An 18,464-nucleotide genomic window follows, 5' to 3' on the forward strand; every position below is an offset into this window, starting at 1 on the left:
TGGTGCCGGGCGGAGAGCGGACCCTCTTTCCCCCTCCCGCCTTGCGTCACTTCCGCTTCCTCACGGGTGAGGCGGGTAGTTCGAACGTTTCTGCTTCGAAGGAGCCTTACGGTTGGCGCGAGCCCCACCACCTGCGGTGGCGGCGCGGCGAAGGTCGAGGCCAAGATATGTCCGAGAGGCGAACGCGGTCCGGCGGGGCCGCCCAGGGCTCCGGTGAGCGGAGGGCGCGCGGGAGAGATGGGGCCCAAGTGTTTGAGGGACGCAGTTTCGTGAGGGAGGCCCTCCCCCAACCGCCAGAAGAGGCTCGGACCGGGAAGGCGCCCCCGACGGGCCTGTTTGGGAACCTTCTGTCTCTTTTCCAGGGCCGAGGGCCTCACTTCCTACTCAGTCTCTGCGGAGGTCTCAGCGGAAATCAGGCTCTGATCTTCCCAACATCCTCCCTGAAATCTGCCCGAAGGTGAGCCCGGGATTCCTCAGGTCCTTCCACAGAGGCGCCTCCTTCCCAGGAGACCCCTGGGCTAGGATAGAGCTCATGGTCACCCCCTCCTCTCCAGGCGCCTCGTGCGACTCCAGTCAGAAAGCCCATCGTCTTGAAGAAGATTGTGGCTCATACTGTAAAGGTGAGGCCTGAGAGAGGGGTTGTGGGTGGGGAGCAAAATTGGGGGCTGGCTATGTGATCAACTAGTGTTGTCTCCACAGATCCCATCTGTGCACTCGCCTCGAAGGAGCCCTAGGGTGAGTTCATTTTCATCTGCTTTGCTGCGTGGAATCCAGGACATTGTAGAGCTGGGAAGGGGCATGGTGTCTGCTCACATCTGCTTAGGGTGCTGTTTGCAGTATTTTGAAAGTTTGTCTTTCCATATCTGCATGCATTGCCAGTCTTGCTTCCTCCTGTAGACTTACTAGGTCTTGATACCCTGGTATCCTCTACCGTTTTCCTTCTAGCCCACCCCCCACCTAGGCCTTCACCACTCTATTGTCTGTGTCCATGGGTTATGCATACAAGATCTTTGGTTGCTCTCTTCCCACCCACCCACCCACCTCCCCCACGTATTATCTATTTTCCTCCACTAGAATGCTCCATGGAGACAGGGGTTTTCTGTTTTATTCCCTGCTGTACTGCTCTGTTTTACTCCCCGGTCACATTTTGGAGACAGAGCTGGCAGCACCGGTAGGCGGTGGTGAGTCCTTTTAAAAGAGGCACAAAACCACACTCCTCAGAATCAATGCCCACTTGTTCTTTTCTCCCCTTCCCCACATCTATCTTAGCTTGATTTCTCACCCAACCTGTCTCCTCTTTTCCTTTTAAACATGTATGTCCAGTGGATCTTTCCTTCCACCCTAAATCTCCTCCGGCTTCCTGGAAGTAATATAGCCGAGTAACAGGGAGGCATTCTCTCTTCTGTCCTGGTAGATTGCGTTTTCCTTGGAGAAAGAAAACAATCCTCCTACCAAGGAGCCTACTAAGGAGGACCTCTTCGAGAAATTTATTGTCCCTGCCACTCCTGTGCACACTCCAGATGTTGAACCAAACTCCAGTGATGGAGACCTGGACACCAGAGACTTGGACATGTCCAAGAAAGTCAGGCGATCCTACAGCCGGCTGGACCCCCTTCACTGCGCCTCCACCTCCACCCCAGGCCGCCCATCCTGCTTTGGCTTCGAGAGGCTTCTGGGGACAGAAGACCTGGCTGGAGTCTCACCTTTGGTGTGTTCAAAGTTAACCGAGGTCCCCAGGGTCCCTGGGAATCCTTGGGTCCCAGACACGACTCTCCCTGGAATTTCCCCACCCGTGAAAGAGAAAAAGAAGAAGAAGAAGGTGCCAGAGATCCTGGTGAGTGGGGCAGGGGCCTGCCTCTGCGGTCACGCAGACATACTGGGAGATGCCAGGACACGTGAAGGGCTGGGGCTCAGTTCTGGTTGTTTTGGGGGAAAGATAGCACCTGCGTGCAGGGTGTGGGTAGACATGCTCCAGACAACATGTCCTCTTCCCCACTCACCTGCCTCCCATTTCTCTTCCCTCAGAAATCGGAGCTGGATGAGTGGGCTGCAGCCATGAATGCTGAGTTTGAAGCTGCTGAGCAGTTTGATCTCCTGGTTGAATGAGATGAAACGGGGGTGCACCTAGCCAGACTTCCTTCCCCCTGTACATAGCCTCTTCTTCCTGTGCAACAGACACTTGGGGTCCCCTTCCCTGGCCTTGTTACCTGTGCATGTGCTGTTGCTGCACGTGAGGTCTGCCCTTGAGTGTTTGTGCGGTGGCAGCTGTAGGAAATAGGGTTCGCCTGGCCGGTGTCCTGGCTATAGTCAGTGACCCACCATCTCCTCCCTACTTCCTGCAGTGTCCTGGCCAGTTTCCAGTTGGGCTACAGACTTGGGAGGGAGAGTCACTGGCCCAGCAGGAGGAGGTTACAGGGCTGAGGATTGTGGGTGAGAGCATCTCTACTGTTGCGGAATGTGGCTGCCCTGTGCCAGCCCCAACAGAAATGCATCCCCAGCCCAGCCCGTGTGGTTCAGTGGTTGAGCATCGACCAATGAACCAGGAGGACACGGTTTGATTCCTGGTCGAGGCACATGTCTGGGTTGCGTGTTCAATTTCCAGTGTGGGGCGTGCAGGAGGCAGCCGATCAGTGATTCTCATCGTTGATGTTTCTATCTCTCTCTACCTCCTTTTCTCTCTGAAGTCAGTAAAAGTATATTTAAAAAGAAAAGAAACAGGCACCCGCAGCCAGAGCAGCCTCAGGCTTTCTCTCCTGAGTTGCCTTCTGTTGGTGGCTTGGTTCCATCTATGTAAAAAGGCTTGGGTTTCCTTAGATTCTCTAGATGGTCCAGGAGAGAATTTGTGGATTTGGGACGGTTCTGTCTGTGAGGAAGAAGCTGGACACGCAGGCAGTAGAATCGGGTTTAGAAGGAGAGTGGGAAAGCCGTAGTTGGCTTCGGACCATAGGCGTTTGCTCCTTAGAAGCTGTATTTCATATTTCTGTGTTCTGCTGTTGAGGTATTTGGTTAAAAACAAGGCCGCTGGAGTGCTGGCCGCATAGGGCAAAGGGTGAATTTGGGGGTGTGGCAACAGGTACCACAGGTTCCAGCCTCTATAGAACCTGAGGCTCGGCTGGGAAGGGGCCCATGGCAGGAGGTGACCCCTCTTGTCATGCACATCTGTTTCTTACAAACTAAAGTTCACAGTCTGTTCAGCTCTAGAACAAAAACATAGGTTAAGCAGTCCTAGTCCCACTGGCATTTTGCAGCTACACATATAGGTTAAGCAGTCTTAGTCCCGCTGGCATTTTGCAGCTACACATGTAAAGTTCTAGGAAGCTTTTCTCACGTTCCAGAAGGGGCAGGGGCAGGGGTCGATAGCAGTGTTAACCTTTAGCTTCCTTAGTGCCCTGTCACAGGAGGACACTGCCTGAGGCAGGTGCTAGGAGTTGAGCTAGGGGGCAGAGAAAGATCACCTTCCTGTCTTCAAGGAAGCCCGCTCCCACCATTTCTCTTCTCATGCTGGTAAAAGGTGTGCTTTCAAAGGCTGCCCAACCACACTTTGCTCCATTCCCCACGTGTTGAACCTTTGCACACTTACAGGTTTGTGGAAGTAGAGGCTAGTGAATAGCAGAGTGTCAGGGAAGATCTGCTTGTTCAGTTACCTGCACGGCACTGATGAAGCTCTTCACAAGGCCCGGGAGTCCCAGACTACCTGTTCCACGCTTTGTGCTTTGTCAGGTCTTACAAGCAAGCCCCTTTGTCAGGGTGGGCCAGATGTCCTTGAGCTGGACCACACCTGAAGAAACCTTCTCCTCACTGGCTGGTGGGCAGGACGCCTGAGAATTGTTTTAGTCCTGTAGAATCAGGAGTAGCCAGATGATGATGTTATTGCTGCAAACTTCTCTCCCTGAAAAACTAAGAATGTGGAGTTTAAGGGAATTTTTTTTTTTTTTTTTTTTTAATAAACCTGGTTGAAGAATTTGTCTGTTCCGAGATTGTGTTTCTTTCATTGGGTCAAAGGCAGTGCTGAGGGTTTGAGGCCCAGGAAGCTAAGCCTTTAGGCTGTGTCACAGGGTTGACCCCATCCTCCATATCTTTCTGTCCAGTTGCTCACACCATTCTTCCAAGGCTGGGCTACCTGCCTGAAGGGGAGTTCCAGGATAAGGCTGCTAAAAGCTTAATCCAGAGCAGGCGTCCTCAAACTACGGCCCGGGGGCCACATGCAGGTGTTTTTGCCGTTTTGTTTTTTTACTTCAAAATATGTGCAGTGTGCATAGGAATTTGTTCATAGTATGTTTTTTTTTTTTTTTAAACTATAGTCCAGCCCTCCAACGGTCTGAGGGACAGTGAACTGGCCCCCTGTTTAAAAAGTTTGAGGACCCCTAGTCCAGAGCCTGGGAACAAACCCTCCCATCCTGAGTCAAGCCCTTGTTTCCCTATCCCCCGTCCCCAGGAGCTCGCTCCTCACGCTGGCCCAGCCTGGTGCAGAAGCCCCCGGGGAACTAGTCAGGTATCCATGCATTTGCACGTGGGTGACACAAACCAGTCTTGTCAGGTCTCTACATTTGTCCTTGCCTCCTAGACCGAGCAAATCAAGACCTTTCAATTCTTAAGTTTTTTTTTTTTTATAAGTAGTATTTTTTTTTTAAATTACTTTATTGATTAAGGTATCACATATTTGTCCTCAACCCCCTCCCCCCGTTCAATTCTTAAGTTTTTACAGCCTCCCCACACCTCCCTTCTACCTCTTTACCCAGAGGAAAGCAGGTCCCTTTTTTCAAGGCCAAGCTTTCCACTTTGGCTTTTGATCCAAGTCTGTCATCTGAGCCCTTGTGCCTCTCACCTACAAGTCCTAAACAGGCTTATGTTCATTTTATTAGAAACAACCACCCTGACCCAAAAAAAGTTTTGATCAGCCTCTCCTTTTAGCTACTACTATTATTCCTTTTGAGGTTAAGCTCCTTGAAAAAAATGTTAGGAAATTGCTTGCTGCTTCTGTCCCATGTACTCTAGGTGCCCTCACTCACTTACTGCTCAGTGACCACATAATCCGCAATGCTACAGCTCAGGCCTCTGCACCCTGGGCCAAGAGCACCCTTCTTGGGGCCATGACACTGCTGGCCCCTTTCTTTGCTTCCACTGAAATGTCAGGACACCTAGGTTCAGTCCTGGACCCTCTTTTTTTCCTTTTCTTTATTGATTAAGGTATTACATATGTATCCTTATCTCCCCATTGCCCCCTTCACCCCCCACTCATGCCCTCGCCCCCCTGGTGTCTGTGTCCATTGGCTAGGCTTCTGTGCATGCATACAAGTCTTTGGTTGATCTCTCCCCCTTGCCCCCACCTTCCCTCTGAGGTTTGATGGTCTGATCAATGCTTCTCTGTCTCTGTTTTTGTTCATCAGTTTCTGGACCCTCTTTTCAATCTGCTTGACCTCAAGCTCTCTAGGCCACCTTGTTGCCCAAGATTGGCCAGTCTTTCTCTCCCACCCATATATCTCTTCTGAACTTCAAACCAGAATCTAGAACTATATTCTAGAACTATCTCAACTCAGAAGTTACCTCGAACTTAGCTTATCCATCAGCTTGCCTCTTCCTGTGCTCCCTACATCATTAGCATCACCTCGGGCTGACCCAATCACACAAGCCAGGCCATTGGGGGTCATCTGCAGCTCCACACTCTCCCTCACCCCATCCCTTCAGCCCAATCTCAACATCCCTCCATCCCCACGGCTACTGGACAATTGCCTTGGCCTAGTGATTTTCAATCTTTTTCATCTCATGACACACCTAAATTAATTACTAAAATTCTGCAGCACACCAAAAAATAAATTCCTTGCCGATCTGACAAAAAAAAGTGTAATTTTGATTCATTCACACAGACAGCTATTCTGTTGGTTTTTTTTGTTTTTGTTAATCCTCACTCAAGGATATATTTTTTTATTGTTTCTTTAGAGAGTGGACGGGAGGGAGGTAGTGGAGAGAGAAAGATCAATGTGAGGCACATTGATTCATTGCCTCCTGCACACTCCCTGACTAGGGCTGGGGATCAAATCAGAATCCAGGTTGTGCCCCTTACCACAAAACCTGCAACTTTTCAGTTTGAGAGCCGATGAGAAACACTGGCCAGGGTGATTGTTGTCAATGTTTTTGTGTTTTTATTTATTTATTATTATTTTTTTAAAATATATTTTTATTAATTTTTTTCCAGAGCGAAAGGGAGAGGGATAGAGAGTTAGAAACATCGATGTGAGAGAAACCGATCAGCTGCCTCCTGTACATCCCCTACCAGGGACTGAGCCTGCAACCCAGGCATGTGCCCTTGACAGGAATCAAACCTGGGACCCTTCAGTCTGCAGGCCGGCGCTCTATCCACTGAGCCAAACCGGCCAGGGCTGTGTTTTTAAAAATGTATATATTTTAGCCCTAGCCAGTTTGGCTCAGTGGATAGAGCGCCGGCCTGCAGACTGAAGGGTCCCAGGTTTGATTCTTGTCAAGGGCACATGCCTGGGTTGCAGTCTCAGTCCCTGGTAGGGGGCATGCAGGAGGCAGCCGATCAATGAGTTTCTCTCATCATTGATGTTTCTATCTCTCTTTCCCTCCCCCTCTCTGAAATCAGTAAAGATATATTTAACAAAAAAAAAAATATATCGATATTTTTATTAATTTCAGAGGAGATAGAAACATCAATGATGAGAGAGAATCATTCATCACTGCCTCCTGCATGCTCCCCCCCCCCCCCCGCCCCAATTGGGAATCAAGCCCACAACCCAGGCATGTGATCTGACCAGGAATCGAACCAGTGACCTGGTTTATAGATCGATACTCAACTACTGGACAACATTGGGCCATTTTTTAAATTTGACAATCTAAGTTGAGGTCAATGCCCTGACTAAATAGTCATGTGTTGCATGTTTTAAAAGTTCTTGCAGCACATCAGTGTGTCTCTTGTGCCTCACCAGTGTGCCATGGCACACCAGCTGAAAATCACTGCCCTGGCCTAGTAGCTCTTCAAACTATACTGCGGCCTGAATCAGTTTCCAAGAGAAAATATGGTGTTGTTTTTCCCCTGCTTAAAGCCTTTTTAAAAATACATACATATATATATATATATACACACACACTTTTTTTTTATTAATTTCAGAGAGAAAGGGGAGGGGAAAGAGAGAGAAACATCAATGATAAGAGAATCATTGATCAGCTGCCTCCTGCATGTCCCCTACTGGGGATTGAGCCCACAACCCGGGCATGCGCCCTTGACTGGAATCAAACCTGGGACCCTTCAGTCCGCAGGCTGACGTTCTATCCCAGCGGTCGCCAAACAGTGGTCAGTGGACCACTGGTGGTCCGTGAGGTCCGAAAGGTTGGTAACCGCTGCTCTATCCACTGAGCCAAACCAGCTAGGGCTGCTTAAAGCCTTTTGATACAATTCCATTTCTGGGTGTAATACCCAAAAGAATTGGAAGTAGGGTCTTGAAGAAATATTTGTACATCCATGTTCATAGCATGGCTCACAATAGACAAAAAAGGTGGAAACACCATAAATATCCATTGATGGATGAATGGATAAACAAAATACAGTATGTAGGTACAATGGAATATTATTCAGCTCTATCAATTTCAAAAGGAATGAAATTCTTTTATTTTATTTTATTTTTTATTTATTTATTTATTTTAAATTTCTTTATTGATTAAGGTATCACATATTTGTCCTCGTCCCCCCAGGAATGAAATTCTGATACATGCTACAACATGGATGAACCTTGAAAACACGATGATAAATGTAATGGGCTATACACAAAAGGATAAATATTATATGATTCCACTAATAAGAAATACTGGAAGCAGTCAAACTCATAGAGACAGAAGTAGAATGATGGTGGTTGCCAGGGGATGGAGGAGGGCGAATGGATTATTATTTAACTAGAGGCCCGGTGCACAGGATTCATGCACTGGTGGGGAACGTGACCTGGGGAGATTGGCCCGCTGTGGGAACAGCTGCTCCCAGTCAGTTGAGCGTCTGCCCCCTGGTGGTCAGTGTACATCATAGCGACTGGTCGATCATTCTGCCTTGGTCGCTGGGCTTTTATTAAATGGAATGAGTATAGCGTTTCAGTTTGGGAAAATCAATGGTGGTGATGGCTGCATGGCAATGTGAATGTACTTAATGCCAATGAACTGTACACTTAAAAGTGGTTAAAATGGTAAATTTTATGTTATGTATTTTGTCACAATAATTTTTTTGAAAAATACCCTTTGGTGACTTTCCATTGTCCATGCAGAATCATAATGATGGTTAGTGGGTTTTGGCTGCCCAGTGTCTCAGTCTCTATAAGTGAGCTGGCTGCATGGGACATGCTTACACAAAAATTGTTCTTTGTTTATCTGGCAATGAAACTTAACTAGCTCACGCTGTTTCCCAGCGGAGTGCCCCACATCTTCGACACCATCCTGCCCAAGCTGTTCCTTCTGGATTGCCCTTCACTGGCCAGGATACCCCACTTGTTGAAGATCAAGCAGCACCTCCCTGATGGAGTCTGCCTAGAGCTCCTAAGCCAAGTGTGTGGCCCTCTCCTCTCGAGACCAGGGCTTTCTGTCCGGGCCTCTTTATGGCACATTTCCCTGCACTAGGATCCCCTGTGAACCTAGGATCCCCTGTGAACTGGGCCCTCTTGCGTCCCCTGAAGCTTCTCTGGGGCAGAACCAGATCAGATCATCTATCTGTATGTTCTCAGGACCCGGCCTGAGGCCTGTCCTGCAGACCTGTTGGTCAACCAGTGCTTACTGGGGACCGTTAATTGCAGCGTGAATTGTATTTTATTACATTTGTACATCATAATTTATTTACCTTTTCTTATATTTGGGCCCTTTAAGCCAGTTTTAGTTTTTCTTCTTGGTGTAAATCAGCCACTGTGGGCCTCTGTACAAATTTTTATTTCTTTTGAAGTCATTTCTTTAGACCTAGTTTCCAAAGCGAAGTTACCTCGGAAGCATTCTCAGGCTCAGCCCAGCTCCGGCTCCTCTGCCGACCCAGCTAGGGAATACCAGGGGAGGCAATTTTGCTCAGCAGAGAAAAGTATGGTCCGAATTCAGATTGCAGAAGGAGATGGGAATGGGAGAGGGGTGAACATTATGGGCAAGAGCATGGCACTGGGGAAGGTTTGGCATGGGGTTGGGAAGTGAGACTCCTGGCTGGTATGAGCAGAGTATTATGTGGGTTAGAACCAATGGTGTCCATAACAGAGGGTCTTGAATGCCATATTAATTACTTCTCCATGCCCAACTAATAGATGATTTCTATACCAGAAATGAGAGGCATTCTCCACTGTTTACAAGTTTCTCTAGGGTTCCATTACATAGTGCCATCCCAGCCCCCAAATCCCACCCCCATCCCTTGCGTTTGCAGGGACCTGGTTGGCTGGACAAGAATTGGTGATAGAGACTCTCCAGGCTGGAGGCTGCCCCAAGATAACCAGATGAGGCTGGAAAGGGGAGGCCCATGGGTTGATGGATGTGGCTTACCAACTGGGCTTCTGTCTTCCTCAGTCTCCCCAGAGCAGACAAAAAACCCATTCTGAGCCCGTTGAGGAGCCAGTGGTGCAACCTGTTGAGCAGGAGAACCTGGAAGACCCTCAGGTCTGTGGGGAGCTGGGCACAGAGGTGGCAGGGGGGCTGGAGACGTTCTTCTTTCCCTGCTGGGAGATGACAACTCCCAGCCAACGCTCCCGGGTGTGGGAGGACCCAAGCTCTTGGGCTGCCAGCCCCGTGTCACTTTGGTCACCATGACACCTTCTCTGCCAAAGCCACCTTCTTCAGAGTCACAGCAGGACCTGCAACCAGAACCCACGGCCAAGTTCCTGTTTACACTCCTGAGCTCGGTGGAGCCCTCTGAGCCCAAAGAACCTCAAGAGTAAGTCTGTGTGAGTGTGTGAAGGGGAGGGAGGCCCATGGTGCTTCTCTCCCTACTCCCAACCCCCATATTAACACTCAGATCTGGGCCAGGGCTCAGCCCTGGGGTGGGCAGAGGGGAAGCCCAGATAGGACTGAAGGATCCTGGGCCTTGGGCTGCCCCACCTCTCTGACCACCCAGTTCTCTCCCAGCCTATTGATCCTCCATCCTACCCTCACTGCAAACCCATTCTAGGGACTTGGAGGTCCTGGAGAGCCGGTTCCTGGATAAGGAAGACTGGGGCACCCAGCAAACCTCGAAGGAAATTAACCATTTGCAGAATGCTTGTATGAGGTGAGCCAGGTCTGGGCAGGTGCAGGCAGGTAGGGTGACAGGACTTTTCTCCAAGGAGGTCATGGCCTGGGGCTTGATGGCCGCAGGCTTGCACCTTCTTGCCCCTCTTTCTTCCCTCCTTTCCTGTTCTACTCTGGAGACCTCCTTGGCCCGCAGTCTCTTTCCTCCCAAGCATCATGTCCTTGTATGTTGGTGGACCTGCCCTACAGGTATGGGGGCCACAACTCTTCCCTAGCAATTGACTGTGTGCCCACATGCCTGCTTATTGGGCAATCTCCTAATAATCAGCTTAAAAATCAATATCCCAAAAGGCAATTTTGGGGTGGTAAAACTTTGGTTCCCCTCAATAAGACTGGACTCTGGGTGAAACCCTGGTCTCAGATGGCTGTGCCAGGTCACACAGCTCACACAGGAGGCATGGGTTGGGGGTGGGGCTGCCTAGGACAAGAGCCTGGGGGCTGAGGGGACATCTCTTTCAACCCTAGGCTTCAGGAGTCCCTGAGCACTATTCAAGCAGACAATGTGGCCCTGAGGGAGAAGCTGCAAAACCTGGTGAGGCCCTCAGCCAGGACTTCCTTCCTTTTCCATACCTCCTCCCTGCCTCCCAGCCCAGCTCCCTGCTGGGGAGCCTCAGCTGGTCCTGCCAAGGTCAGCTACCCACCTCTCACCCCTGCAACCCTGTGTTCTAGCCCGACTTGTTGTATCACATCCTCACGGAGGAACTGAAGGATGTCCCGGAAGAAGGGAAGGCTGCCCAGGAGGAAGAGCAGGATGTCCAGGAAACAGGGCTGTTCCAGGTGGACAGGCAGCCCCACGGCGAGTGGTGAAGGGGACACACCTCTCTCCCCTTGCCAGCAACAGCCCAGCGTCCAGAAGGCAGCCCTGCTCTCCCTGTAGCCTGATGCTGCCCATGACCACAGAAACCAATGTCAGCCTGAAGAGCCCGAGGCCAGAGACGGGCACCTCCTCAGGAAGCCACTCCAACAGCAATAAACTTCCCTAGAGCTGAGCGGAGGCTCCCCGTGTGTCTGTGAGACCCTGAAAAGCAGGTGGAGCAGGAAGCCACCAGCTCCAAACTGAGCTTGGTTCCTGGATGCCCTCTGGTGTCTCCCACGTGGTTTGCTGGTGCTGAGCTTCTCCCCACCCTGAGGAGGTTCAGGTCTGGTTAGTGTCAGCCTCAAGGTCGATGTACCTGTGATAAGCACTGGGGCAGGACTGGAAGGGGCCACACCCCTTTCGAGGAGGATGAAGGTACCAGGTCTAACTCCAAAGGGCAGATGTTCTATGGAGGGGCAAGAAGAACCACTTCCCACCTTGTGACCCCACTGGATCAGTCTCTACCCCTTTGTCAGTCATGTTATGGGGGCGGGCAGTTAGTAAGAGCTCCCCAAGGGCCCAGCACCCTTCAGGCTGGAGTTGCATCTGGAATTTGAATCCCCCCTCTCACCCAACCTTCACCCTCCAGCCAGGGCTTTCTGGGGCCTCCCATGAGACCTCACTCCCTTCATCTCTAGGGCTCTCCTTGTCCAGGGCCACCGTGCTGGCCCCTTACCCGCCTCAGGACTGGCTTCCTGAGCTCCTAGCTGTGGTCACTGTGTCCTGGTCACCCATAGGCCTTCAGGGCTTGTGTCCACTAGCCTTGCTGCCCTCAGTGCCTGTCTGTCTAGTCCTAGGGAGCCTTTCCTTCTAGTCCCATGATTCGTGATGTAAGGAGAGAGAGAATAGGTAGAATATTCAAAAACTTAGAAATAATTCCCATACAAATAGACAAGGACTGTGCTTCCATCTTTTTGTGTTTTTTATTTTCAACTCCTTAAGAGAGATAATAGCAGGATGACAAAGCTAGTTTAAATGAGAATACAAGAAACTGACACATATATGTAGTCAAGTCGGGGGGAAAAAGAAGGAATCCTGAAATTTTGCTAAATTGGATACAAAATTGGTCAATACCATATAGGGTAATCTTTTTCAAAGCCCTATAAGCCTAAGGGTGACATTGCTTACTGGGCAGAAATCCTCTAGTTCGTCATGGAAAGGACTGTAACCATTTTCTGCTTTATACCCACTGCAGGGGGACACTAGCCAAGCGGATGGAAGTTCAGGTTTGTGGCCCCTCCTCAGATCTGACTTAAACCAGACCCCATGACCACGCCCAGACCAGTAACTGATGCCAGACTTGATTAGTGAAGGATTGATTTGGTCACAGCTGCAGGCTGAGCTGAGCGGAGCTCTGCTTAGCAGCCCACCCCTCCCAAGACCCACCCTTCTTGCCCGATGGCTTTAGGTGCCCCAGGCATCCCTCATATCATTTCCTGACCAGTTCCAGACCCCTGTTCCAGCCGACCAGTGACCCATTTTCCCGAAGGGAGTCATCCGATGCTGAGATTGAGGGAGGATAGTTGGACCAACAGCCTAATGGTTAAGTACATTTCACCACTTAAGGACTTCTAGCAACAATACATAGTCATCAGGATGGCCCCAGCTGAGCTGCTTCCTCTGGAAACCTCTGGCATCTCAGCCTGGGAAAGCAGGCCCATGTGGCTGCATTGGTAAGACTCCGCTGTAGGAAACGGGAGTCTGTTACAGAGCCCTCCCCGCTTCCCAGGTGTCTAAACCACAGAAATTGCTGACAGATGCCCTAAGTGCATCCTGGCTACTGCCCAGTGGCCCAGGGCCCCAGCCTGCACTGCCCTGAGCTCAGTCCCTAACAGCCACTCCTGCTGACACCAAGTCCCACCAGTACTGCAGCCCCGTCAGCAAGGCCCTTTCAAGAGGAGCTCCCAAAGCAGCAAAGCTGCCTGGGCCCTAGGGCACTCCCAGTCTTTTATCTCTCTCTCTCTCTCTCTCTCTCTCTCTCTCTCTCTCTCTCTCTCTCACACACACACACACACACACACACACACACACACACACTCACACTCTTCCCAGAACTGCTAGTCAAAGTAGGCTACTGTGTCAGTCACAAGCTTGGCTCAGATCTTCCAGGCCTCTGTTATTAAGACACTGGGGCTGCAGCCAGCTGGTGTGGCTCAGCGGTTGAGCATTGACCTATGAACCAGGAGGTCAACGGTTCGATTTCCAGTCAGGACACATGTCTGGGTTATGGGCTCAATCCCCGGTGGAGACGTGCAGGAGGAAGCCAATCAATGATTCTCTTATCATTGATGTTTCTTTCTCTCCTCTCTTCCTCTCTGAAATCAATAAAAATATACTTTTTTTTAAAAGACACTGAGGCTGGGTTAGAAAACAAAAAAGAAAACAAAAGACACCAGGGCTGGGTTGGCAAACCCCTTCCTGTGTGTCCCCAGGGTCCCATCTCTCTTGTGAGGCCTGGAATGGAATCCTCCCTCTTGCCTAGTGTCTGAGAGGTGGTACAGCTCCTGGCTAAGGCTGCAGGAGATGCGGCCTCTCCCTGAACCCTCACCTCAGCCGGGCCAGTTGTTAGCATTCAGTGAATGTCGGCGATTATGAGCTGACCTCCAGTGGATCTACCCACTCCGAGAGGCCCAGTGGAAGCAGGTGGGGGTACCTGTGCTCCCTGCTGGCTCCCTATTCCTAACCAGCCTAAAGGTCCTGCCATTCCTACCTGAGGATGCCCGACCCTGCAATCTGGCAGCATCACCACCATCCCATGGCACCAGCCTTCAGAAACATCTGCTCTGGGGGCTGTGAGGTCCCACATCCTCGTCTCATGAGGGCACCTGTGTGATGCAGGCCCCCCCCCCACCCCCATGGCTGGCTGCAGTCGTGTTGGGGTCTATTTCCCAGGGGTGTTTTTGCATCCCTGTTGTTGCCCTGGACACTCCTCAAATCCCAGACAGCTGGAGCACGAACACCCGGTGTTGAGGAGCTGAGCTGCTTCAGGTCGGCTTTCATCCATTCTGCAGGGGCCTGGTGGGCGCCTCCTGGAGCTCTCCTCCAAGCGACGAGGGAGTCGGGGCCAGGATGAACTCCAGGTTTCTTCTGAAGGCTCAGCAGGATTTACTGATAGACCCACGGTAGAATATGAGAGAAAGCAGAGTAAAACGTAACTCCAAGATTTTTATATAAAAAAATAAAATAAAGCCCTAGCCGGTTTGGCTTAGTGGTAGAGTGTCTGCCTGTGAACTGAAAGGTCCCAGGTTCGATTCCGGTCAAGGGCACATGCCTGGGTTGTGGGCTCGATCCCCAGTGGGGGACTTGCAGGAGGCAGCTGATCCACCATGATTCTCTTTCATCATTGATGTTTCTATCTCTCCCTCTTCCTTCCTCTCTGAAATCAATAAAAATATATTTTAAAAAATAATAAGAGGACAGAAGTGAATTTGGCAACATGGAGCGAAGTTGACCTTTTTAAAAAAAATGTATTTTTATTGATTTCAGAGAGGAAGGAAGAGGGGGGAGAGAGAGAGAAACATCAATGATGAGAGAGTCATTGATCAGCTGCCTCCTGCACACCCTACACTGGGGATTGAGCCCGAAACCCGGGAATGTGCCCTGACTGGGAATCGAACCGTGACCTCCTGGTTCACAGGTCGACTCTCAACCACTGAGCTATGCCAGCTGGGCAAACTTTATTGAAGTTGACCTTTTTAAGAGCAGTTTTAGCAGAATGGTGGGTAAAGCCTAAGGTGACCAGATCGTCCCGCTTTTGGTGGGACAGTCCCGATTTTTAACCATTTGTCCCGCGTCCCGCCAAAAGCGGGACGATCTGGTCACCTTAGTAAAGCCCCAACTTGAGCAGCCTCAAGAGAGAACGGAGGCAAGGAATTGGGGACAAACACGGATAACTCGTTGAGTTTTATCATAAAAGGGAACAGGAAATTGGAAGTTACTGGAGGAGCAAGTGGAATTGAGAGATGTTGAAGAGATGGTGTTCAACACCATGAATGGATGGGAGTGATCCACTGGAGAAGCAGAGCAGGGCGGCCATTGTTGAGCAGTGAGGGTGGTGGGCTCTGGTGTGAGGTAGAGGTTGATACTAGATGGGCACAAACCATTCACCACAGTGACAGGAGAGGGCCAAGGAGATGGTGGGGTGAGCAACTCAAGTGGTGAAGTTCCCTCTGACTTTCTCAGTGAAATAGGGAAGCACGGGGTGGGGGGGGGGAGGGGAGGAGGTGCCGAGGAGGTGGGAAGGACATAAGAATCAATCAAAGGACTTGTATGAATGCATATAAGCATAGCCAATAGACACAGTAGGGGGTGAGGGCCTGTGCTGGGAGATGGAGGTGGGCAGGGAGAGGTCATGGGGGAAAAAAGACATGTAATACTTTCTACGATAAATAATTTAAATAAAAAGAAGCAATCAATTCTATGGTGGGGGGGCGGATAGGCAAGCACAGTCACTGGCTGAGAGAGAGGGTGGAGGCGACCATGTTGGAGGCTTGAGAACAGGAGAGGGTGTGGCGTCACCATCTAGGAGCCTAGGAGGGAGAGTGAGTGGGCCAGGAAAGATGGCAGGACGAGGGCCTGCTTGAGGTGTGGGATCATAAATTTATTTTATTTATTTAAATTTTTATTTTATTTTATTGATTTTTTTACAGAGAGGAAGGGAGAGAGAGAGAGAGAGTTAGAAACATCGATGAGAGAGAAACACCAATCAGCTGCCTCCTGTATACCCCCTACTGGGGATGTGCCCGCAACCAAGGTACATGCCCTTGACCGGAATCGAACCTGGGACCCTTGAGTCCGCAGGCCAAAGCTCTCTCCAGTGAGCTAAATCGGTTTTGGCATAAATTTAAGCAAGATCAGTGGGGTCGTGTGGCTCTGCAGGCACATTAAGGGTCAGGGTGCAGGTGCAGAGTGGGTGGTGGGTTGCATATAACCAGGTTGGGGTTTTACCCAGTGACTGTGACCAAAACAGCAGAGAGGATCACGAGTGGTGAGAGGCTTTGCAAGGGACTGAGTCTGGGCAAGGAGGGAGGTGAGTCCACGTGGGAGGGAGGGAGAGTGGCAAGGAGCTGGCACAGATAGATTGGCAGTCCCGGAGAGACTGAAGAACTCAGAGTCAGCACGATCCTGGGAGTGAGGTGAGAAGATAAAGGAAATCAAATGCATTGGCTACCTCAGGCGATTTTCATCAACACCCACAATTCAAAATATTCAGGGAGGGGCCATACCACCCACCCAACTAAGACAGGGGAAGGAAGATTGATCAAATTAATGTCTGCTGCCTACAGCAGTGTAGACACCAGCTGACTCCCACAGCCTGCGCCAGAGTTCTCGGGACTCTCTCTCTCTCTCTCTCTCTCTCTCTTTCTCTCTCTCTCTCTCTCACACACACACACACACACACATTCACACACACTACACTCAGGTGGAGTAGCTCACTCAGATGTCACATACTCTTGTCCAGGTGTCGTGTTTGGAACTTCACATGTTCAAGGGACTAAATCCTTCCAGGAGGGGGTGGGGTGGGACCATAAAGCTGTACCTTGTGGTGTCCTCACCCTGTCTCTGCCTCAGTTATCAGCTGACCTTGGCGTCCCACTGCCTTCCTGGTGTAACTGTCCTCCTGGGTCCTCGTAAGGAACATGTGTGCTCTCCATGCTGACAGGCTTCTGATAAGATCCAAGGTCAATAACCTGGGTGCTGATAACCACCTCGCCAAGAACAGTGGCTTCCTGGTGCATGTGCCCAAAGTCACTGATCACACTCCCCCCGTCTCCCCTCCCCCACCTCCAGTCCTCCTATGCTAACATGCAAACCTTCCTCACCAGCAGCACAAGGGAGATGGCATGGTGGGGCCTGGGGCAGGTGAGGTTGTGAGCAGAAGGGGGCTGCTCCTAGAGGGGGCTGTGAATCTCACACACACACACACACACACACACACACACACACACACACACACACACAGTCCACCATGGCCCAGCTCCCTCAGCTCTTCAGGCATCTTTGGGCCTGTCAATGGGCAGCAGCCTGGCTGGTGCCAAGGCAGGATAACATGGGAGGTGGGAGGAGGCACAGCTTGATGCCCAGGGACCTTCCCGGCTCTGCTTGGTGCTCTGTGAGATGTGAAGAGGCTCATTATTTGTGCTGAGTACTTAGTGTCTCCCTCTCCCTATCTCCCAGCCTTTGCACATGCTAGGCCGTCTGTACATGATAGAGCCAAATTACCGTTCCCTGGGAACAGTAAGGACCTCATTACATACAGAGGGCCAGACCCTCACCCTCTCTGTGTCTAAATTCCTTCTCATCCTTGGAAGATCCCCTCCAATGGTCCCTTCCAGACAGAATTCCTCGTTCTCCCCACTGGGAGCACTTTGGTCCTCCTTCTGTAGGGCACTTCCCACATGGTGGAGTCCACGGCCTGTCTGTCTCCCCTGCTGGACTTGAGCTCCTGGCCACCTTTGCTCCCTTAGGGCCTGGCATGGATCTGGCATAGAGCTGAATGAATCAAGGATGCTTGCAGGTATAAGTGATGGAGAATGGATGGATGGATAGATGGACAGGTGGATAGGAAAGTGGGTGGGTGAGTGGGTGGGTAGATGGATAGATGGGTGGATATGCGTGGGTAGTGGATAAACAGGTGAATGGATGATGAACAGATGAATGGATTCCATTTTTTAAAAATATGGTGTTTATTGATTTTGAGAGAGAGAGAGAGAAATAAAAGCATCAATGAGAGAGAAACATCGATTGGCTGTCTCCTGCACAGCCCCCACTGGGGATCGAGTCCACAACCCTGACCAGAAATTGCAACTATATCTCTTGGTGAATGAGTGGATACTCAACCACTGAGCCACACCAGCTGGGCAAATGGATTCCAAATAGGGCCAGGAGATGGAGGAGGAAGTCACATTGCCAAAGAAGCGTGGGCTTCCCTTCTGTCTTCTAGAACAGCCTCCCTAAGAGTTCCCTTTCCTCCCATAAGCTGGACCCCTGCAGGCTAGATACAGGGGATTCTTGTGGGTCCCCCTTCTTCCTTTAAGGGGTCAAGTGAAGCAGGAGCGGCTAAAATGTACTGAGCTCCCACTATGTGCCGGCCACTACGCGAGTTGTTTCTATACATGCGGTCTTCTTTAAAGAAAACAGAACCACAGTTCTGTGAAATAGGTTTTATTATCCCCATTTTACAGCCAAGGAAACAGGCCAGAAAAACCAAGTGAATTGCCCCAGGTCACACTGTTTATGTCAAAAAAAGATGGGATTTATTTTACTTTTTAAAAAATGTATTTTTATTGATTTCAGAGAGGAAGGGAGAGAGAGGAAGATAGAAACATCAATGAGAGAGAATCATGGATCCTCTGCCTCCCTC

General features: G+C 50.4%; 1 protein-coding gene across 1 annotated transcript; it reads left to right on the top strand.

Annotated features, from left to right (window-relative positions):
- The first annotated feature begins 71 nt into the window (after nt 1-71).
- Nucleotides 72-3,342, top strand: CDCA5 (cell division cycle associated 5). Its single transcript, XM_054724594.1, has 6 exons — nt 72-213; nt 363-457; nt 555-620; nt 700-735; nt 1,415-1,834; nt 2,026-3,342. Exons 1-6 carry the CDS (start codon nt 168-170, stop codon nt 2,104-2,106), a joined length of 744 nt encoding a protein of 247 aa, XP_054580569.1. The 5' UTR covers nt 72-167; the 3' UTR covers nt 2,107-3,342.
- Nucleotides 3,343-18,464: the final 15,122 nt, after the last annotated feature.

The sequence above is a fragment of the Eptesicus fuscus genome, chromosome 13 (genome assembly GCF_027574615.1).
Source record: "Eptesicus fuscus isolate TK198812 chromosome 13, DD_ASM_mEF_20220401, whole genome shotgun sequence".
In the NCBI taxonomy this organism is placed as follows: domain Eukaryota; kingdom Metazoa; phylum Chordata; class Mammalia; order Chiroptera; family Vespertilionidae; genus Eptesicus; species Eptesicus fuscus.

Bases quoted from the DNA above. Each gene is read 5' to 3' on its own strand.
- CDCA5 (XM_054724594.1), top strand. From the start codon at position 168: ATGTCCGAGAGGCGAACGCGGTCCGGCGGGGCCGCCCAGGGCTCCG. The intron at 458-554 runs GTGAGCCCGGGA...CCTCCTCTCCAG, and splicing joins TCCCTGAAATCTGCCCGAAG to GCGCCTCGTGCGACTCCAGT. The intron at 1,835-2,025 runs GTGAGTGGGGCA...CTCTTCCCTCAG, and splicing joins AGAAGGTGCCAGAGATCCTG to AAATCGGAGCTGGATGAGTG.